The 23,719-nt window shown below is 40.7% G+C and overlaps 2 protein-coding genes across 7 annotated transcripts in view; one reads left to right on the top strand and one right to left on the bottom strand.

Annotated features, from left to right (window-relative positions):
- The window catches only part of CNKSR2 (connector enhancer of kinase suppressor of Ras 2), a 289,714-nt gene extending 269,721 nt beyond the window's left edge, over positions 1 to 19,993 (top strand). For 5 of the 6 annotated variants that reach the window (XM_029930398.1, XM_029930399.1, XM_029930400.1 and 2 more), the window contains 2 exons: positions 13,883 to 14,079; positions 17,583 to 19,993. In XM_029930398.1, the coding sequence (XP_029786258.1) occupies positions 13,883 to 14,079; positions 17,583 to 17,798 (413 nt within the window). In that variant the 3' untranslated portion in view covers positions 17,799 to 19,993. Of the gene's footprint in view, positions 1 to 6,659; positions 7,998 to 13,882; positions 14,080 to 17,582 lie in introns of those variants that run through there. The other variant, XM_029930402.1, reaches the window with a different exon arrangement.
- A 1,147-nt stretch (positions 19,994 to 21,140) lies between these two features.
- Positions 21,141 to 23,105, bottom strand: KLHL34 (kelch like family member 34). The gene has a single exon (XM_029929624.1). The coding sequence runs from the start codon at positions 23,103 to 23,105 to the stop codon at positions 21,141 to 21,143; it is 1,965 nt and encodes a 654-aa protein (XP_029785484.1).
- Between the last annotated feature and the right edge of the window lie 614 nt (positions 23,106 to 23,719).

Genomic DNA, 23,719 nt, shown 5'->3' on the forward strand with positions numbered 1-23,719 from the left:
AAGTCATGTTTCCTGATCAGAAATTTGGCAGAAGCCACAGAGCAAAGTCCTTTGTTTACTTTGATTAGATTCTGATGAACTGCACATACTAAATATATTTTATAATCCTCACTCACCAGGTACATATACCCTTACCTTTCATTCCAAAATGTCCAGTTTGGAGCATTCAAGTCGAATGTGATGGGCAAATCAATAGGTTGAGTCACGGGAGTAGAATCAGTGTTCTGAAAACATTTTTATTATCCAGTCACATAAGTGGTTCAGGTTTCAATAAGATTGAAACTGCTTTTTAGAGTGCTTACCAGGTAGCAAACAGACTATCCTAAAAGGCTTCTAAGTACCTTAGAAAAACTCACTGAAAGAAATAAGCAGGAAACCAATTGAGATGGTAGTTGGCCTCGGATGCCTTTTCATTTTGGCAGACCAGATATAGTAACAGATGAAATGTTATGTCAGTATCATTTACCTGTTCACCCCATTGGCAGTTCTTATCACTGAGTTATTTCATTCCAGTTATCATCCAGAACAAATATGATCTATTTAATTAAACCCTTTTACTATAACCATGTAAGGTGGTAGTAGAGGTTGAAAATTCTCATAAATTGGGCCACCTTCCTGGCTCAGTCAGAAGAGCATGTGACTGTTGATTTCTGGGTCATAAGTTTAAGCCCCATATTGGATTGTATAGATCACTTAAGTAAATAAACCTTTAAAAATTATCAAATTAGCAATATTTGGTATAAAAAATATTTCCTATAGTGGATTCATGCCTCAGACTTCAACTATGTTACCCCTGTAGCTATTTCATCTGGAAATGAAAATTTCAGAGGTTAGTCTAAAATAAATAATTATTAATCATAAATTAGGTTTCAATAGCAACCCATTCTGCCACTAAACTGCTGTCCACCCACATTGCTGTAAAGAAAAATTTGCTAGGAATGGGAGTCTTTTTTTTAAGATTATCTCATTGGAGTTTAATATGATTTTTAAATAATCTCAAAATAATTCTGTGTATGAGATTTTTTTAGATGGGTAAATTAGTATAGAATGGTTAAAGAATGACCTAAATGTTCTATAGAGTAGGAAAAAATCTTTTCCTCTATCCTGTTAGATTTTTTGCCTGGGGCCTGTAAATGATTAACAGAAGAAAATATATATTTTATTCTATGTTAGCATTTTAATTTTTATCTGCACAGAGGCCTTCAAAGAAAAGAAGTGAAGACAAGACCCAAAGAGGTAGTTAGACCTGGAAGCTTATATACCATTTTAACAAAGGACAGTAAATTGTAGAGAAGTGACCAGATAAAGGAAAGGGGTTTGGGCTTCTGGGGATGTAAATTATGGAAAAATAAATATATGGGGGGAAATAATGGGAGATAAAGGTTATTTTATTAAGATGCAAACCCATCTTAATGTCAGGTTTTTTTTCTCCAATAATAAGGGTGTTCTTCTGGTATGGAAGAGGCGAGGAAGGACACCTTCACAAAGGGAAGTTTCTGTCCTGGTTTTAGGCACATTAGGGAACAACCACAGGTCTTTCTATGTTTACTTCTTCTTAGTTACCTTTAGCTCAAAATAATCCTTGTGCCAAAGTGGCATATTTTGGGTTGGCATTTTATGATCACCTTCAGTGTTGAAGTCTATGGTGAGCATCAGAACTCAGCATATATGTATATAGTTATGTTTTAATTATCTTCTTTAAATGTGCCCTAAATTTTGAGAATTTTTATTTTCTATGTATTCCAACTGTATTTATCAATTAAAATCAATATATCCATACAAAGTTAATGTAATTCTATATATTAAAATTACACATAACATACATTATTAGGGCAATTGTATAATTATATTATAGTCATATAATTGAGTCTGTATACATGTATGTGTGTATATATATTTGCACTTAATAAAGTAAAGCTTTATTTTATTGATAATTCTTAACTATAAAATTTTAAGACAAAGGAGAAAGGGTTGTACAACTATGCCAAGAACTTTTTGAAACCAGACTCTCATCTTTATTTATCCCTAACATTTGATATAGTATACCTACCCGTAGGCATCCATTGAATCCTCATTGAATAATGCATGTCTATAAAAATTCCCCCCATTTTCTTTTTTAAAGTCTGATTGGTGATATTTAGGATGAAATACAATGTGGCAAAATTCTGGAGTACATTTTTCTGACCTATGTATAGACACTTCATTGAAAATAAACTGGTGGCAAACTAAATTAACATATTAGGTACTTCTGTGACTATTAAATATAAAAGACCTTTTCAATTGTTGCTAATATATATGACATTTAAAAGGTACTTTGGATGTGCCTTTATTTCAGATAGTGGTTTTTAATGCAGGTAGAAAAAGCCAGATTAGGTGGTTTACTCATAACAACTAATTGAGTCCTAAATGCACTCTAATGTCACAGTATAGCACTAGGTACATTAGGATGAGGTAGTACTTTCATAAGGAAACACTGTGTCTCCAATGAATTATACACAGAGGAGAGAACTGCAATTTGGCAATTTAGAGGAACATTCTAATTATATGAAAATAGTATTTCCTTATCTGTTTTGCCTGTGGCTAGGTTTATCAAATATTTTATTTTACCTGGAATTGCTATTTAAAGATCTCCATAAGTGCTTTAAGGATAAGAGCAAACTATATTACTTTTTATTATTTATCACTTTATTTAAAAAAAAATACTTTGTTGTGAAAATTTTACTTCTCAATCATAAAATAAAAGTAAAGACTACAGTTCCTTTCCCCTATGGTATTAAATACAAAATAAGCAAACCAAGAAATTTTTAAAAATCTGATATCCTGTCTTTTTGAACTTAAAACTTTACAAGAAAATTTGGACAGACACTACTTATTCAAGCTCTTGGTCTGAGCATTCTGAACCCAAGTATCAGGGCATTCTTTCCAATACTGACACTGAGAACAGTATCGTTGATGATCAGTTCATGGTGTTAGATATTGATGTTTTTCAAAAAGATAAACCTAATCCTGAACACATATTTAAAAGGTGAGGCTCCAGATAATAACGCTAAACAAGTTTTTTTTTTTTTAAAGCACACAAACTGGCTCTGCTCTCCTGAGAACTGCACAGTGTTGTTTGGGTGTCTGCTCTTGCTGACCTTTGTTATCTGCTAGCAGCTTACAACCAGTAGTCAATGGCTTTGCCCTTAAATTTCCCCTCAGTCTCAATGATAATCAATCAGGTGGAACCAGAAGTAGGAATCTTCGAAAGTACTCTCCCAGCTTAAGCACTTCTTATTTCCATTTTCACATATTTTCTTCTCTTTCATTCATTAAGGAAAAGATTTTTGTCTTTGACTAACTTAATAATTCTTTTGCTAATGTTTGTGCCTATGTCCTTACCCTATAATCTTATTCTCAGGCATTTGATTGAAGGATCATCAGCTATTCCTAGCAGGCACACTATTAAAAGTCTGAGTACATTTTCTGAAACTTATGTTTCTAAAATCTCTATTTCTACTTATTATTTGAATGATCCTTAGGAGAATTTTAAATTTATGAAACAAAAAGGAAAGAAAATATCCTCCTCAATAAATGCTACATAGATACAATCTGTGAAGAGCTTTGCATAGGCAGTGGATCCAGACTGGAATAAGTCATCTTACACATGATTCAACACGGTATCCCATCTGGGTTCACCTTTCAGATCTCTCAAGGGGTTTAGTAACAGGAAAACAGGATCTGTTTCCTTTTATACAGCTGGGCTGGTGGCCTCAGAATTGAAGGTTTCAGTGAAGAGTGGAAGTTCAATAAATATCTGTTAAGTAATATATCAAAAAGAAACATTACTGATTTTCTTGAGGCAGCATAGATACAGGTGCGTTGCTGTTGTTTCAAAATTAAAAGCTTGCTAAATACTGAAGTTTATTTTAAGAGCACGAAGTAGGGAGTATTTTTTTAATTTTTTTAATGTTTATTTCTTTTTTTGAGAGAGAGATAGAATCTGAAGCAGGCTCCAGGCTGTGAGCTGTCAGCACAGAGCCCGACACAGGGCTCAAACCCACAGACTATGAGATCATGACTGGAGTTGAAGTTAGATGCTTAACTGACTGAGCCACCCAAGATCCCTGGGAATACTTTTATAGTTAGGATACTGACCAAAAACAAAAAACAAAACAATCAATAACCATGTACTAATCCATCATAACTGACCTACCCGACTGCCATTGCTACTCATACTGGAGATTCGGAATGCACAGATGTACAGTTAATTCAGTTGGGTTGGAGTCTGAAATTATCTTTATAGTTCTGTTTGCCTCAAAATAAAAAGAAACTATTTGACACTACATACAAATAATGTCTTGAAGAATTTATTCAAGCCGTTTTCCAAATCTTGCTGTATTCTCTGTAGACCAAGATTATTTTCAACCAGCTCTTCAGCAAAAACCTTAAAATTGTTTGAGCTTTGATATTCAGTGTTATACTTGTAGAACTTCTGACTTAAAGACTACTTATATATGCAGTACAAAATTGCCATCACTCCAACCAGCCCTACCCACAGTATAGCCCATCCCACTGTGCCTGGCCTGAAGCAGGAGGTCACAGACTGCAGTGATAACAAGAATCACCAGGGTTGCTTGCTTGAAACATAGACTCCTGAGTTCCATAGTTCTATACTCAGAAATTCTGATACAGTAGATTAAGGGTAGGGCCCAGAAATCTGTGTTTAACAAGCAAATCTCCACCCCTGAGACTTGGTAGCCAATGGTCCTGACCACTGCTAGTTGAATAAACACCTTGCCCTAAGGAGTTATCTTTTATGCTAATATATACAGACTGGGAACTAGCTGTAGTCATTTATTTTTGCTTTATTTTGATTTGTTTTATTTTAGAGAGGGAGGGAGGGAGGGAGGGGAGCAGAAGGAAAGAGAGAGAAAGAACCCCAAGCAGGCTCCATGCTCAATGCCAAGTCTAACATGGGGGCTTGATCCCATGACCCTGGGATCATGACTTGACCCAAAATCAAGAGTCAGATGCTCAATGAACTGAGTCAGCCAGGCGCTCCTATAGCCATTTGAAGGAGCCATCCTTCCCCCACCATCCTGCACTAGGGCAGGTGCTCCCCTGAGAAGGTATTTCCAGTGTCTTGGAGTAGACTTCAGCAATCGTATAGGAACAGTGTCACAAATGTAACTAGATGTGACTTAATTATCAGGGATCTGGTTCAGGTTTAGTATGAACTAAATTTAACTATTAGTTAAGTGCACAAGGAAATTGAACCCTTTATGTAACATTGTCTTGGAGGCAAAAAGAAGGATGTGTTCAAAACAACAACTTAGAAAGTGTCTGAATTGCATAGACAAATTAACAACAGTTTAAATTTAGAAATGACCTTGTGCCCAAGGTTAGATTGCCTCTGAATTTGCTCTTTGAAATTCCATGACCTAATGCAATAAAATAAAAGAAGCCAAAGCTGGTATTCCAGTACTATAATTTTCTAGAAATTGCAGTATTGTCTCTTCTTTTGACCTACATATGATTAACTTAGTGCCAAACTCCTTTTCTGCAAAAGAAGAATATGATACGATAAACAAAAGTTAGTTCTTCTGGGGCGCCTGGGTAGCTCAGTCGGTTAAGCATCTGACTCTTGATCTCAACTCAGGTCTTGACCTTAGGGTGGTCAGTTCTGGCTCCATGCCGGGTGTGAAGCCTACTTTAAAAAAATAGTTGTGCAGATTTCTAAAATACACTGCATCTAGATACTGCGCTACAGGCAACATGTGCCTCTCCCACTTTGTTCCTTCTTAACATAACTCAAAAAGGCTGCTGTAGGCTGGAGGTAAAAATCTCCCTCAGGCTAGAAAGAAAACATATTGCTGATTTGTGCCTGATGACAATATTTGGATTTCCCAAAACCCAAAATAAAATGAACTATAAGAGAGTACAGTTTATTTTATTTTATCCGGTTTGTTCTTAGTTTCCCAGGTCGCTCAGGAATTTCGGTCTTTCGTTGTTTCTTAACTCCTTGGCATGTAGCTTACGTTCGGGTGTAAAGTCACCACTTCATCACGTTTATCCTGTTAGAGCTTTTCATTTTTCTCCGCTTTGTCCTGGTCAGCACGCGGCCTCCTCATCAGAGCCATGGCAGCTGGGTTCTTCTGTCTCACTGATCAACGCATGATAGCATATATATTATCAGGGTAGTTAAGTAGAAGGCAGAGCAGAACATTTTTCCTCATGGTTCTTTATTGAATGAATTCGAGAAAAGGGCTTCTATAGAAATACAGTTGAATTTTCTTGAAAGATTCATCATTTTACATGTATATGAAGAATACTTTTACCCTAAACTTTTCTGATTACAATTATAGATGTGCATATACAAGTATAGAAGTGGGAAAAGATGTATCTGCGCTGTGTATTATTTTGTATACATAAGATCGGCATTTCCAAATAACCAAGCTTAAAAACAAAAATTGTCCCATTTATGGCCAAGTAGACTTGCATGCCAACACAAAGACATGATAGTAATAAAACCATATGCAATTCTAGCCATTTTTTTCTCTTTTCTCTTCATGGGTATTGCATGATGGTATTTCTAATACAAATACTAATGTGCTTTGGAAATAATAATGGCACTCGCAGGTCTTTCATCATATTGTATCACTGCTTTATCATATTAGGCTAATACACTGCGAGAGTTGGTAGAACCTCTCCATGCCAAATCGGATCCACTTCTGTTGGCACTCAACCCATTGGACTCACAGATTGCTAAGCTAATGTTTAGAGAATTTAGATCGGAGAGAGTCGGCACGGCGCAGACTCAACATCAACCTCTTGCAAGCAACTAAAATGGCCTCGTCCTTGCTGTTTATAACAGAAAACTGACTTTTAAAAAAGCTTAGATCATCAAGTGTTTTGGATTGGGGGCCTCCCTAAAGGGATATTAAGAGGGGCAGGCCACTCTTGAGAAGAATGCAAGCTTCCTACACTGGGACTAGCATAAGATCAAAGCCCATCAAGATGGAGCACAGTGACAGAAAACTGCCGTTTCTGTGGGAGCACAGAAGGGGAAGGGTACTGACTGGGGAAGGGCTGTGTGTCGTGACACCTCAGTTGTGTTCTCCTGACACCAGGAAAGGAGAGGGGTCAGCTCCGATAACTAGACAACCCTGCTTATTTAACGGACTCTTTGGTGGCCTCTTTAAGACAAAGTGAGGAAGCAAATTCTGTGTATTAAGTGTATTTTGCATTTTTAAAACTTGATGTGCTGTATTGTACTAAATTAAGTGTAATCTATTAAGGCAAGGTATACCCAACCTGCTCTGAAATTTCCTATGTTTATTCTATTATAAAGTGTATTCAGGTGCAACACAGAGACTGCTTTTGGTGACACTAATGAAGAAAATTCCTCATGCCAGGCTTTATTCGATTCCTCAGCTAAAATCCTTTCTCCTTATTTCTTGGCACTTGTATACAAATGGTGTTGCGTCATAGGACAGGCATGAGCTATTCTTTTTCTGTAAAATTTTCTGAATCTATAGGCTGTGGTTCTCACTTTTGAAAAAGTATTTTGTCTGGATGTCTTTCAAACTAGCTTCAGATATTATTATTTATTACGATGTAACTGGGTCCCCTGTGGCTCAATATTGCTTATTTTTCTTCTGTAGTGGATGTGAAATTTCCTTAATTTAGTTGGATTAAGACACTCTGTAATAATTTCAATGCTAATTAATGGATATTTCATACTGTGCAATGAACAAATAATTTAACATTGTATTTGGAAATGTTTTTTCCCTTCCTGTTGCCGCAGTGTGTGGTATTGCATAATGTGAATACCTGTAAAAATATAAATTACTTAAAAATAAAAACAATGACCAATTGGTATCAAATCTTTTTAGATAGCTAAATAATTTGCTAAGTATGCTTGATAGTAAACATCTTTCCAAAGAGGAGTAATCTATGCTTCTTTCTCAGAAATGGAATTTGTGTTGTGAATAAAATCACATTGATCTGCCTTACAATTGCCTCTGTGCTCTAACCATTTTAATGTGTTTTTTAAGTATATATAAAACTGATGGTTGTGGTATGTAGAAATCCACTGAAAAGTTTTTTGTTGGCATCTGATATTAGTGGGATTATCTTGGGTCATTCTCTCTGTTTAAGTCATGGTAAATTCTTATAAGAAGAATTTTAGTTTTTTCTCGTTAAGGAATATGGTGACTCCACACTAATGTTTTAATATAGTCATCTCTTAGCTTTAGTTTTAAACTGTCCCCTTTATGAATTCCCGCCTGAGAGCAAGGTACTTTGACCTCCATGTCTCTACTAGTTAAATTTTCTATATTCTATGGGCAAATCTACAATCTGTCATTTATGTTTGTGATTGTCCTTCAGAGAACCTTTCCTTTGGATCAATAAATCAATGCCAAGGACACAAGATTTTGCCATCTGTACTATTCGTCATAAAAACTACTGTAGTGCCCTGAAAGTTTGACCACTGTCTTATTTGTGGCAGTAAACCACACAATTTGGCAGAAAGTACATACTTAGAGAATGAACTATAGAATAAACTTCAGTTCTGTCTCCTTCACCACATCTTTTTGGAAGTAAGCTTTCCTGTTGTGCAGAAGGGACTGACTGACACTAACATGGACTGTACTTAATGTTGGTGAAGCACAAGGTCATTCTTACAGGAATGGGCTTCACGTGTTCTTTTAAAAAAAGATTCACTCGAGCTCTTCTTTTAAAAGAAAGATTTCTTTCTCTTTTTTTCATCATTGAAATTATTGTTATTTTCCCTAAAATAATATAAATTACTTCTAATTTTGAAAAGAGTGGTTGGGTACAGAGCAACAAGTAAAAGCCAGCTTTGAAAATCTTATGGTTTTTTTTTTTTTGATAAAACAAACTGCCCTCCCTCTAGTTTTACAATGCTGGGCATAGCTAGTATACTCATATAAAAGCATAAATTAAGAGATCTAATATTTAATTATAAGACGATTCAAATTACAGTGTAAATTTCTGCTTTAGCATAAAACCTAGAAGCATTAAACCTGTCTACATTGAACCCATTAAATGTTTGTCACCTACATAGAAATAAGCTGTTTATTACAGCGTGGTAGTAAATCAGCATTCACAGAAAATATTCCCGAATCCCAATGCAAATGTTAACTGCCCTTCCTGACGAGAACAGTGCCCCACGTATGTGACGCCCTCAGCTGCAGCGGTACAAGAACGGATGCCTCTCACATCTGACTGGTGACTAATGCTGCTATGTCCAGCCTTCTCTCCCACTTGTGACCTAGCTTTTCCCAGCTTGCTGCATTACCCCGCTGTGTTGTGGAAGGAACAACTGTTTCCACGAGGACATCATTGCCCAATTTTAAAAGAGCACAGTTCCCTTCCAAAACATGTACCAGAACTGATTATCCATTGTTGGCTTGGTTCTTCAAGATCCCAGTTGGTATATGCATTTCATTTTGTTTTATTTTTATTTTCTACTCTCCTACAACATTGTCATTGCAGGGTCAGGGAAACATGGAGGACACCAGAAAGAAATTTTAGGTCTCCAAGTCTGTATTCTGATCTCCTTAACGTTCACCAAAGAAACATGAAGGGAATTATACAATAGACTGTCAGAAAAATACAGTCACCTGATAGGGAGCCCTCTTTGGAGTACTAGGTGTATAAAGTAAAGAAGACCATCACTCGCTTTAAATGTTGGGTGTAAAAGGCACTGTGCCAGGAAGAAGAATGAGGAATGCAAATGAGAGGGAGGTGTGTTCCGCTCTGGGAAAGTCGCGGTCTCAGTCTCTGAAGGACCGTACATACAGGGGCATTAAGGTACAGGAAGAAAAAAACATTGGAATTTTTCCTCAGGTTTTATAATCCGTCCTTTCGAATTTATTTTCTGTGTCTTTTTTATAACATGCATATCAATATACAGTAATTCATATATGTAAGTTATCAACAATAGAAGTGTTTTAACTGGTAAAGATGCACAATCAAAAAAGTTTGGAAACCACTGAGCATGAATGTAGGGAAATACGTCGACCAAAGACCTTTTAGTGTTTGAGAAATGCATTGTCATCTGCTAATTAGTCATTTGCGAGAACATTCCAACAACATATTATTTTGTGTTGGCTAATATTTTCACTTGAACTTTTCTTTATCACCACTTGGAAGTCATGTGCAACCTGAGACCACTGGACAGTGAGCTCTTGTGATGCCACTTTCCTAGAGTCACATTTCATAGTGTAGTTAGAGTATAAATGAGAAAATAGGGGATCTTCTTTCAACCCTGCCAAGTAGGACACAGCCAGAAATGACCCCCCCCAACATAGAATACAGGTTAATCCATCAGTAACTTCATTGTGATCCTCAAATCTCTCAGTCAATGAAATTTTATACTGGAAAGAGAAATGTATATGTTCACTTTGCTTTTAATAAAAGTGGAAGAGTATGTCATCTGACACAGGATCGATTTGCATATTGTAAAATATCCATAAATAAATTTGGGAGGGAATTTATTCCTGCCATAGACCCAGAATTCCTGAGTAAATTGGATACAAATTAAAATTCCATTGTAGCAGCTGATACACTTCCTCATTAGGAATTGCAGAAGGTTCCCATGTGCATCCGTGGTTTGCATGCAGTCTTCTGCACTCTGCCAACTTTCAGAAAACATTCTGTCAAATTGCAAAAGAGCTGGTTTTCCGCCAGTGCTCCAAATGGCTGAACTGGTACATTGAAGGAAAGTCCACTGGGAAGCAGAACTCAACAACTTCTTGCCTCATCTTCCAAAGCAAGGCTCTTCTAGAAGAAGAGAAGCCAAAGTTGAAAAAACAAACCAGAAGAGAAGTGAGATGAAGAAGAGGGCAAAACCTGAAGAAAATAAAGGTGCTTTCATATTTTCAGCTGCAACAGTAGCTCCATTTGAGTTAATTGCTATTCATCTGAGAAAAAAAATCAAGGAAACCAATTGAAAATTATAAAAGAAAATAAAGGTCTGTTTTTGTCTTGAATGTCGAGTTCTGTGTTGTTTTGACTGTTGAGCACAGTGAATCAGATTTATAATGTGACTTTGCTCCTCACCCCCGTCCTTTGACAATAAAAGGACTCTTTGTCTAGTCTTAAAATGTTAAGTAATTGGTGGCATTTTGTGGTAGCCTGGCATCTCCATCCCTCATCCTTTCTCATCCCACTGCTGTGTCTTGTGGTGTTGCATATGTGTATGACGTGTATGGACCGGGGGGAGGGAGCCTTACTTATCTCTAATAGGAGCCGCACTATTCCATTAATACACTTGGAAATGTTTCTGTGTTCCGTCTCATTGTGATTCCTTGTTCAAATATGCTGCCCAGAGATAAATCTATACTCAATTCTTCTTAACAGCTGTCAAACCAGATTCTTTACAGAATTATGTTGTCCTTCGGTTGAATGCTTTTGCCCCTTAACAGCAAGAAGGGAGAAAAAAACTTTCCATTTTTATCTATTTAATAGCTGTGTTTTTCACTTTTTAATATGAAATCTTTACTTACCCTTCTTAAAGTAAAATCACATTGAAATTTTACCAAAAAAAAAAAAATCAGTTCCCTGGCCAAATATTCCACAAACTTTAAGAAATGGGGAGAAAGAAAACTGGGTAAGAATGTTTTAAACAAAATACATACTCCCTACAGTATTAGGTAGTATGGAAGGTTATTGTAAAATAAAAATTTACTGTATAAAATGTAAAAATACTTCTGCCTTCCTTAAATCCTGAGACTATCATCTGAATCCCTTTTTTTCTTCACCTTCTTTCAAGAACTGAAAAACTAATAACACAGTAGGCCACCTGGTACATTAACTACTGTAATTCACATCAGCCAGGCCTTCCATCCCCCTCACTCTGCCTCTACGAAATTACATCTGCCTTTAGATGCAGTCTTGCCTTGAGGCAAAAAGAATGAGGACTACTAACTAATTCCTTGGGGTCCTTTCCTGGCCTGTGATTTTATGAAATGGAATTATGCTGTTCAAATGTATCCTTGTTTTTCCAACTCCCATTTAGTTACTCTGAATGACCTTATGATTTTGTGCCTTCCTGGCTCTAAACCATTCTCAGTCAAAATTCCCTAGATTACTTTGATCTTGCTCTTAAACCACAAAGCAAGTTCTTTTTGCAGTCCTCCAGTCACCCATCCCTGGAAATCCTCTAGGTGTTGCGGACATTCAAGCATGAGCCAACAGAATTAAAAAGCTGTTGTTTAAAGGGATTTTGTATTTTCATAGTTCTGACTTAAGATACATGATTAGGAAGTTAAAATTCGTTATAGAGGAATTAATGATAACATGTGCTGATGATAACAAGGAACTTTCTAATGGAAAGACTCAATAACCATGCGTACCATTCATTAGTTGCTAGCCTCAGCCGCAGCACCAAGATTTGAGTATGAAATGAAATGGAGCTATTTTTTAACCCTAAAGGTGATCCTTTCAAGTTAAGGTACTGTGTTCATGGACTTGGGGGCACTTTAGGTACACTCTCAAACATTTTTTTAGAATGCTCCGATTTAAGGAATCGTCACAAATTCATCAACACCCACTGTTAAATACACAGTTGAAATGAACACTAGCAAAATTGGCAGTGTAGAATTCTTGTGAAAATCATGGATTCTGGAGCCAGACTGCCCCGTGGCAATTCTGGCTCCACCACTTACACTTACTAAGTATGTCGTTGAGCAAAGTGATTCCCTGCTATCAAATGAAAATCAAATAGATCTACTATCAGTATTGTTGTGAAAATTTAAAAAGATCATGAATGTTCATCATTTACCCTTCTGCCCAGCACATAGAAGTGTTAACTAGTATTGTTATCAATTAGCAGTTAGGGAGTCCTTTTTTGTTACCTCTGTCAGTAAGCCTAAAATATTCACATGGACCATGGTACAATGAACAACATTCCATATTTACTCCTTGAGCCAGTATAATCAGTATCCCTCAAATAGGACTCTTTGGCTCTCTATTAAAGGAAATGTGATATTGCCCTAATCGTATCTCCCACTCAAAGCAAAATCGAGTTTATCTTTGTTTATCATTGTTGAGAAAGATACGACATCAAAATTCAGGCAATTAAAGAAGAAGATGGAAGTTTGATTTATTCAAATAGATCTAAGTTCCTTTCCTGAACCAGTCTCTCATTTTTTTTCTTAAAAATATTTAATTGGAGTGTTTTCTTCCCAGATCTTACAAATGCTAAGTAGCTTCTCTTAGTATGTGCCAGACTTTTCCTTATATTTGCATATAAACATATTCTCATATTTCATTTTAATTAAAGCAATATTTTCAATGATAATTTATGATAATTTACTATAGTTACAATGTGGCAGGCATTACTATGGCAGTCACATGAAACCTAATAATCTTCTATGGTACACTGTTGGAAAATTTTTATTATCAAATATACTCCAGGGAATGCCATTCCATCTTATGCAATCTGGAAAAATGTAAAAAACAGCTCATTCAGTACTGCTAAACCAGAAGAGCTCTGTTAATCAGCACTTCTCTGCTTCTCAGTATAATGATAAGGGATATTCATTGTGTTAAATTATTAAATTATGTGCAGGATTGTTTCTGTGTTGTGTACCTTTTGTACTCTATCTTTGAACCTAATGGACTCAAGATATGTATGGTGATTTGCTATTAAGAGAATATTTTGTTAAACATCTTATTCTTTGACCATTTAAAAAATTTTACCCAATATAACTAGCAGCTGTGGGGTTTTTTTAATGTAATAGAGTGTTTTCCCAATCATTCATTATCCTGTTTCTCAAATGGTTTGGATTTTTTTAGTAGATTTTTGGAGTATCCGATAACTGTTCATTACACTGGATTCATTTCTCTCTTTTCTTGGACATTGCAGGTGAAAGTAGGGAAGAAAAGTTAGGAGATTCATTGCAAGATTTATACAGGGCATTGGAGCAAGCCAGCCTGTCGCCACTGGGAGAACATCGCATTTCAACCAAGATGGAATACAAGCTATCATTTATAAAGAGATGTAATGACCCTGTGATGAATGAAAAACTACACAGGCTGAGAATTCTCAAAAGTACTTTAAAGGTAAGATATGAAATGGAAGGAGAAATTCTTTTCAAGAGATTCATTCTTGAACTCACTGGATTACCAGATACTCTAAATGAAGAAATAGAAAATGGGGAGGTAGAGTGGATGGCAAGTAAACAGGAAGAACCTGAAGCTGAGCTGTTCCTAGAAGGTAGTAAGCTTGCTGGTAAAGAGGAAACACCTTAACTTTTCATTATCATCTCGAAGCATTGGCTAAATGTTATGTGACTTAGCTCTCAGAGAAAACAGGATGTAATTAAAATTTTTTTCAAAAATGTGAGGCTGGTGTTATTCCTCAGTCTTTCATTTTCCTAAGAAAAATATGCCATGTAGTTATTAATATAGTTATTAAAAGAACACAGCACGCATGCAGAATGCCATAGTGGGCACTAAGGCTTTGAGGTATTTCGTGCCTATCTCCTGCAGCACATTTGGAGTGAAGCCACAGTGATTCATGTTCCATGTAGAAATTTTATAGTTGTTCTGTTTATGCAATCAGTTCTCAGCTCACATGTTACTTTCTTATTCTGCATTTCCATAAGTGCTTACATTATCTCCAGTCTCTTTATTATGCCACCCCCAGAGTAGGGAGGAGGTAGTGGAGAGAGAGGAGCAGAAAGGCAAGAAGTGGAAGGAGGCAGAAAACAGAGCCCCCCCGCCGTGAATGCACTTGAGAGGACAGGGCCTGCTGTACAAAAACCCCCTAAGCGGGCCTTGCACCCTTGAAAAATCAAAAACAGAAAAGAACTACCATACTGAGTGCGTGGCACAGTAATCTCAGGAAACAAAAGGTCACAAGGCTCCTTTGGGAAATATTTCAGATCCATAGTATACCACTGAGGTTTTGTGATTTTGAGGCATAGATGAGTAGGAAAGAGAGAAACAAAATAGAAAATGCATGATTTGAAAAAGTTTCCACAAGCAAGCAGCCAAGTTTTCAGAGTAAATTAGCTTTCAGTTGGTATTCATGCAAACGCTACTGCAAGTCTGTGGAACACCTTAATGGCCTTTTGGTAACTAAGCGCAGAATTTTAAGAAGAGCTATAATATTCATAAGGTAATTCTGCTAGCCTGCCCCATTCCAAAGATAACCCCACCCTCCCACCTTACAGAGCACCCCACCCTATTCGGATTCAAACCATCTAGCTGTGAAAGCAGACAAGCATTTTGGAGCAGGTCAGGCTCACATAGTTTAAAGACCTGCTTCTGTCTTTCTCTCTAAGGCCCTCAACCCTGTCTTTTATGCTCTGGATTCCCTAAAAGCATTTACTTCTGGTACCAAAGAATTTGAGCTCCTGCCAGTGTTCAGTTCATTGAGCATTGGTGAATCACTAGGTATGTGACGCTGTGCTCCACTCTCTGGGGTAAAGATGATGAAAAGTCACTTTAAAGAAATGCTCTCATTGATAAAACCAAACTAGAAAGCCCTGTACTTTTCAGTGTGGGAAATTCACAGAGAATGGAAATCTCCCATTAGGGAAGGATAACTGCCCACGCAACCTTGGATGTGCGTAGTCCCTGGAACTATAACTGACCCCTCGCCAAGCACAGGACGACTCCCGACATCCTTGGCTGCAGCAGCATTGTCCCCACCAAGAATCAGAACAACTGCTTAGGCACCTTGCTGTCTGTCTTTCCTTCCCAGCTCTTCTTTTCTACCTCCTGAAGAACATTCCCTAGACTTCCCTGCCCCTTCCTTGAGCCCATAAAAGACAGGCCTTACAGGGTCCCTGGGGGGTTCTTGGGGGGGCCTGACAGGTGCCTGGGTGGCTCAGTTGGTTGAGCTTATGACTTGGGCTCAAGTCATGATCTTTTCGTTTGTGGGATAGAGCCCCTGGTCTGCTTTGCGCTGATGGCGCCGAGCCTGCTTCGAATTTTCTGTCCCCCTCTCTCTTTGTCCCTGCCCTGCTCAGGCTCTCTCTAAAATAAATAAACATTTGGGAGACCTGGGTGGCTCAGTTGGTTAAGCGTCTGACTTCGGCTCATGGATCATGGGTTTGAGCCCCGCATCAGGCTCTGTGCTGACAACTCAGAGCCTGGAGCCTGCTTCAGATTCTGTGTCTCCCTGTGTCTCTCTGCCCCTCCCCTGCTCATGCTCTGTCTCTCTTTGTCTCTCAAAAATAAATAAACATTTAAAAATTTTAATAATAAGATAAACATTTTTCTATATGCCAAATCACTGGATGTAAATTTTAAAAAATAAAATTAAAAATAGAAATTAGAAAAATATAAATAGAAAATAAACATTTTATTTTATTTCAGTTTTTTAATGTTTATTTTTGAGAGAGAGAGAGAGAGAGAGAGAGAGAGAGCGAGCAGGGGAGGGGCAGAGAGAGAGGAAGACACAGAATCTGAAGCAGGCTCTTGGCTCTGAGCTGTCAGCACAGAGACCAATGCGGGGCTTGAACTCATTAACTGCAAGATCATTACCTGAGCTGAAATCCAACGCTTTAACCAACTGAGCCACCCAGCCGCCCCAATAAATAAATACTGTAATATAATTTTTAAAAAAAGACAAACCTCAGCTTCTCAGACGGTCTCCCTAATCTTCCATCCCCTCTCCCACCTGGAAGACTCACGTGTCCCAAGTTCCCCCATAATGAAGCTCATTCTTCAGCTGAGAGCCATCTCCAGCTGAGAAGGAGGGCTACTTTGCATGCAGACCCTCCACTGCTACAGGAAGGGAGCCTTGAAGTTCGTACAAGAATTATGTGTTCGTAGTGACAGAAGGGCCATGCTCTCATGCAAGATGAGGAGCTAACCATGTAGCAGGAGAGAGAGAACAGTGCCAGAGTAACTCAGGACTGAATGGGGGTAGTCCACTCGGTGAAACTGATAACGTGTCAGGAGGACATAAATGAAAGAGAAAACCTTTTTTTCCCATTGTTGGAGGAAAGCTTTAAGAAACGAGAGGCATCTGAACAGGCTCCTAAAGAATGAGGAAGGTTTCCATAGGGAGAGACAGGAAACAAGATTAAAAATTGGCCAAGATTAAAAATTAAGCACGTACAGTGGACAATACAGGCATACCTTGGGTGTAAAAAAAAGTACACTAGGACTTAGGTCTCAATAGCTGGGTTTGAGCATACCAGAACTGTTTCATATGGGCTTCTTAATATTTGCATATTAAGTTTTTATTTTATTTTATTTTTTTATTTTTTTACTGTTTTTTTATAAAGTTTCATATTTTTTAACATATGCAATTATTTTCCATCATTTACAATACAGTAGTTATAATGACACTCCAAACAGAAAAGCCAAGTAAAAAATCAAAACCCCAACTTCTGTTTCATGTAATTAGACTTCTACAGAAATTAGGAGGTTAAGTAACAACTAGTTCATCACCTAATTTCACAGCTATCTGAAGTGGCGATCGTTATATAGCAGCTTATCTGTGATACATTCAAGAGAAATGATACAATTTATTGTTCAAAGTTTTTATTTTAAACTTGAACAACAGTCTATACCCAACTTAACTGTTGAATCCTTTTGCTTTTCAGGCAAGAGAAGGGGAAGTAGCCATTATTGATAAAGTCCTAGACAATCCAGACTTGACATCTAAAGAATTCCAACAATGGAAGCAGATGTACCTCGATCTTTTCTTGGATATCTGTCAAAACACCACCTCAAATGACCCATTAAGTATTTCTTCAGAAGTAGATGTAATCACTTCCTCTCTCACACACACTCACTCATACATTGAAACGCATGTGTAAGTGTATTCTGCCCTCTGGCCATCTGGTACCTTCTGGTACTTTGAACAAATAAATGAGGTCGTTTTCTATCAGTGTGTGGGACACTTGACAAGCTATACTTTAATGTTACCAAACTACGTGAAACAAACCATATGTGGTCATAATACCACTGTCTTTAATGAGCATTTGTATATTTTATATGCAATTAGTGCTCAGCTTATGTTTACCGTGTGCAAAATCAACTGTCTTCAATGACAAAATTAACTTTTGCAAACAGCCCTGAAGACAGGTGGTCTTTAAGTAGTAAAACCACAAAAAGGTAGTTTTCTATATAAGGTCATCTTTTCTCCCTTTAAGTTAATTTTATATAAACAGGACTTCAAAAGTAAATCACATTTTTTCAGGTGCAGACATCCTTGTGGGTGGGAAAGAATTTAAACCTTTTTTATATTTATTAAAATGTTCTAAGAATTTTCTTAAACATTGCACAAAGTTTAATGCTGTAGTTTTATTTTTGTGAAATGTAGATGTGCATACAAGAGTTAAGCAAAATAGAAGAGCATCAACATAAGAAAAGTTCAGGTATCTAATATTCGTCTTAATAGTCTATTAACTTGTGAAAGCTGGTTGATGGAAATACTATTCCAAACCTATGGGGACACTTAACGGTGTATCAGGGCAAAGCTTTGTAAGATGTTTTTGTAACTAAGACCAAAATTGAAGATAGAGCTGCTTTATTTTCTTGGTTTAAATCTTCCTTTATTTTTGTAGTGATGAAATGCTGATTGTGTACAGAGGAATTTGAGAGTGGATTTTTTAAAACACAGCTAATTCACCCAGAAAGGCAGCTAAGATAGATAGATATATAGATAAAGACATCTATATATATATATATATATATACACACACAATTCCAGCCCAAACTCATGTTTTTAAACTCCAGCTCCTAAAAAAACAAGGTATAAACTGAAATTACTCAACTTTTCAGTTATTTTTCCAGTCTCCCCCCCACCAGTCCATTAATTAAACTTCCATAGTTATACTTCAGGCAGGGAAGTAAAATATGTTTAGTTACAGGCTGGTGTGTGTTCTAATATAGAAACAATGTTGAAAAATAAAAATGTGCCTCTCTCCTGAGGAGCAAGAGGATGATGCTTCATTCAGACACATATTACACTGAATTACATGAGAGAAATCATTTATAGAGGTTTTTCCTAGCTTCATGAATTGTTCTGTGGAGTGGATGAAGTCTATGAAAAAGTCCTCTTCATATATTTCCATGTATAAGTATCTCGTTTTTGAAAGTGATCACAGCATGATAATGACCGTGCTGCTTTTTAGTGTCTGGCTGCATAATGTACAAGTCACAATTTGCTGTTTTTTTAGGGGGAGGAAGGGACCCTCCTTTACTATTCTATATCCTAAATCTACTTCTAATCAGCTTTATACTGTTGCCTGTACAGCTCAGTGAATGTACTTTCATCTCTAAGAGTTCAGATATATGCCAGTGAATATTTTATGCTGTAGAGGAGGAAGTAAAAACTCCACAGCAGGGATCATTTTCTTTGCTTTTGAAACCAACATTGAATCACTATCGTTTTGCAGACTTTGCACACTGTACAGGAGAGTGGCCTTTCTACAGCACATTTTCAGTAATCCTATATTTAGTCAAAATGGATGAGAAATCATGTATTAATGTTTGTATGGAATTTTGGGTCTAGTGTAATATTTTTATCATTTAAAAAAACTATTTGTAAAAAACATTTATTTACTGCATGGATATTGACGTACATTAAATTTGTGGAATTTTGTATATGTAAAAAAAACACACACCAAAAAAACAAAAACCTCTTGTCCTAAAATGAAGTGTGCTTGTTACAGGTGTTTAGACTTGTTGATGTTTACTAGACCAAATGTGTAACTTCACTTAAAAATACCCGTACCTGACGGATGTGTCGTGGATACTGAGGCAAGGCTGCAACCTGTAAACAACGAGCAGACGATGGAAAGACTAGCCATGTTGCTACGAAGCAGCCTTTGCCTTTGTAGAGTCAGCTCTGTTGTTTTAAATGGTAAAATTAAACTAATGAATTTTAAAAGACTCGTGACTAGCTTAGCATGAAAGAGACCTTTTAACACTATATTTATCTGTACATTTAATCTAGGAGAGAGGCAGCACTGTAAACTGAAGTGAAATAAATTTAGCTCTTAATGAATCCTTATAAAGCACCTACTTTATTCATGCAGAGCTCCTCACATTTCTTTGAGACCTAATCACAGAGCCATCGACCCCTAACCCGTTCCCTAGTTACCAGTTCTAACTCTGCCACTCCACTGGTGGCGCAAGAAAGCAGCAGGAGCTGTTCAGTGTGTGCAAGTATGTGTCTGGGGCCCTGCAAAATCCAGCTGGTTTCCCACTTAGCTGCCACAAACTTGAAAATTTCACCGACTCCCCTTTCCTTTCTCCGTTGATTCTTGGGAAATTGGGGAAGGGGAGGGGACTGCCAAAAATAAGTTATTGGGGTTTGTTTTGTTTTGTTTTTACAAATATAACCTAGGGCATGTCTGCACAATGAACATTTAAAGACGAAAGAAATAGGTTTGGGTTTTGTTAAATGTACCACTTAACCAGAAGAGCCTGATTATTATGGCTAAGGGCTGCTTAAATAAAACTTAAAACCAATGAGCGGCCTAAAGCCAAGGCAAAAGCAGGCTAGGGATAAGGATGAGGGACAGAAAAACTTAACCTACTATACTTCCCCCTCCAAAAAAAGTGCTTTCTTAGAGATTTTTTTTTCTCTCTCAGTTCCACATTTATATTAAACCATCAGAGCAGAACTATAAACGTGGTTCTGGACCATAGAATCATAGCTCTCCTTACAATGATTTCATGCTATTTAATGAGGGCACTTTCCCTTTACTATTCAGATAATGTCATCTTTTCGGACTATTTATTACAGTTTTTATAGTTAAAAATTTTCTGGGTTTTGTATATAATCTCTTGTGGTACATACATTTCTGGCCTTGTTTGGCACAAAAGTAATCAGTTTAGCATCTAGGGAAACACTTAACTGTAAGAGGGGAAAACCTATTTTATTGTCAAAAATCCTTCTCTAGACCAGCGTGAGTCTTCCTAGACTTCCAGCTCACTGCAGCGGACTCATATATCCTGTTTTGACCCTCCTGTGTCCAGTTCTCAGCTTAAGGGGAACTGTTCCTATGGGCCTAGCCTTTGTTTGCCTCCTTAAACTTCAGAAGCCCCTCTGCCCTCAGAGTCCCATTGTTAGGAAAAGCCCACATGTTACTCTGTAAGCCTGCTCAAGCGGGACATTTTCTCCTCGGTCACCTGGAGACGGCACTGCACTAACCCATTAAGCCCCGCACTAAATCTGGCGCCTCCCTGAGCGCTCCCTCCCTCTCCTCCTCCCCACCCTCCGCCAGCTGCAGCACTGCACACTGGAGACCGTTCCAGGCCCAGGGCAGGGTGCAGCCTATGTCCTCCCAGCGGTCCAGGTCGAGGTCGTAGCCCACCACGTTGCGGGCAGACACCTGCCGCGAATCCCGCCACTTGAGGCCGCCCAGCAGCAGCGCAGTCTCCTCCACGACGGCCAGCCCGTAGCAGAAGCGGTCGTAGGGTAGCGGCCGCAGCCGAGTCCACTGGTCCGCGCCGGGGTCGTAGCGTTCGATCTCCGAGAAGGGCTCGTAGCGCCCCAGAAAAGCGAACACCGCGCCGCGCAGCACAGCCATGTGGTGCCCGAAGCGGGCAGTGCTCATGGGCGCCCTCTTGCTCCACGCTCGCTCTCCCGGGCCCAAGGCGTACACGTCCCGGAGGCTGCTCGCGCCGCCTTCGCCTCTCCCCGCCTTACCCCCAGAGATGTACACGACGCAGCGGTCCCCGACGGCCCCCGCGTGGCCGTGCAAGGCCCGCGGCAGGGCCCCGGCCGCGCTCCAGCGGTCCCGGCGCAGGTCGTACATCTCTACCGACGCGAGCGCCTCGCCGTCGGCGCCCAGACCGCCGACGGCCAGGAGCCCCTCGCCCACCGCGCCGCACCAGAAGTGGGCCCGCGCTTCTCGCATAGCGGGCACCGTAGTCCAAGCGTGGAAGCGCGGGTCGTAACGGTGCACTTGAGCCGTGACGGCCCGCTGACCGTCCCCCGGCGCCGAGGAGGCGCCGTCAGAAGGGCTCTCCCCGCCCAGGACGAACAGGAAATTGCCCGAGGTGCACACGCTGTGCCCCAGGAGCGGTGCAGGCAGCCGCGTGAGACTGCGCCAGCGGTGGTTGTACACATCGAAGGCCACCACATCCTGGGTGAGCTCCCAATCTTCCTCCTCCTCTTCCAACTGCCCATCTTCCCCCTCCTCCTCCTCCTCCTCCTCCTCCTCCTCGGGCTCCACCACGGCGCCCCTGACCCTGGCTACCCCCTGTGGGGCCGCGACCTCCTCGGTCACCGCCTCCCGCGCCCTGCACCCTCCAACCAACAAGATGCGGGTTTGGGGGCTCCGGACACTGGTCTGCTCGCCCTGCACGAGCGGCTGACGGGAGGGCGCCGTGTGGTAGTTGAGGGCCTGGATTATGAGGCCCTTGACCCGGGCGGGCAGCACGAGGCCCGAGCCCGAGTACACGCGCCGCAGCACGTGGGCAGGCACCAGGCCGAAGCGAACGCGCTCGAGCAGTGAGGCGCAGTGCGCCAGGCGTTCGGCCTCGGGCTCCTGCCGCAGCCAGGCCAGCGCCAGCTCCAGCAGCCAGGTCTCAGGCACCCGCGCCACGTCGGGGGCACCCAACACAGCCTTCAGCGACGTGGGGTTCAGCTCCAGCAGCCCCGCGGGGCCCGCGCCCTGCACCAGCAGCTCCCGCAGGTGCCGCAAGATGCAGCGCTCGGCCTCGCCTAACGTGTGCGCCAGGCCGAAGCGCGCCGCCATGTTGGCGGCGAAGCAGCAGTTCTCTGGAGACAGCTGGCGCTCCAGGTAGCGGCCGCACAGCCCGAGGGCTTCGGTGACTTGCAGATAGCTGGCGGCCTCGAGCGTGTCCTCCACCGTGTCCATGGAGAGCGGAAGCCAGGCGGTATAGATGAAGTCCAGCAGGCGCTGCAGGCCGGCCGCCGACGGCACGTGCAGGTGGATTACGCTCGCCCTGGATTCCCGGGTGTGGCTCTTGAACAGGGCCCTGAAGTAGTCGCTGGAACAAGCGAGAAGCGACCTGTGGGCCGGGAACTCGCTGCCCTCGGCCTCCAGCGTCACATCGCACAGGAAGCCCTCCGCGCGCAGAGCCTGGTAGCCGGTGAGCAATGCGCTGCCATGAGCTTTACAGTAAGATAGGAAGTAACTCATGATGTCCAGGGCGGGAAGTGGCCTGGCCGGGGCTGGGGCCCGCCGGGCACGGCCAGAGGCATCTCGGGGCACCGCGCCCCGGGGTCCCCCACAAGAGCCGCCGAGCCCCTAGCAGGGGCCCATTTTTGCCTGCTCAGCTTAAAGCCCAGGGCCCCTTCATCCAGGCCTGCCGGTATCCCTGTATCCGTCTCAGAGCAAACCCGGTCGGGGAACGGTTTCCAGAAGCTCCTAGTAGCGAAGGGCACGGAGTTTGGAGTTTTCCGGAGGGTGCAGGGTTCGGTCCCGGCGTCTGCCGAGGCTGCCAGCGCGTTGTCCAAAGCCCCCTCCCCGGCCCAGCTTGGAGAGCCCACACCTGCGCGCCAGGGGCCGCAGCGGCCACGCACCATCACCTGGAAGGGCCGAGCTGCAGGTGGGCTGACTCGGGCCGGGTGCTGGATCTCCGACTAAGCAGATGCGCTGATGCGGCCCGCCTCGGGCGTCCCGGGAGTGCGGGACAAGGGCTCTGGCCTCCCGGGGTGGCCGAAGAGGACGGATTCTGCGGGCACCCGCGAGGGCCGGGGACAACTGGGTACGGGGCGGAGAGGGGGGGTGAGCTTGTTCCGCGCGGAGGATCA

Source organism: Suricata suricatta, chromosome X, assembly GCF_006229205.1.
Source record: "Suricata suricatta isolate VVHF042 chromosome X, meerkat_22Aug2017_6uvM2_HiC, whole genome shotgun sequence".
NCBI classification, from domain to species: domain Eukaryota; kingdom Metazoa; phylum Chordata; class Mammalia; order Carnivora; family Herpestidae; genus Suricata; species Suricata suricatta.

Coding starts and splice junctions, on each gene's coding strand:
- KLHL34 (XM_029929624.1), bottom strand. CDS start 23,105: ATGAGTTACTTCCTATCTTACTGTAAAGCTCATGGCAGCGCATTGCTC.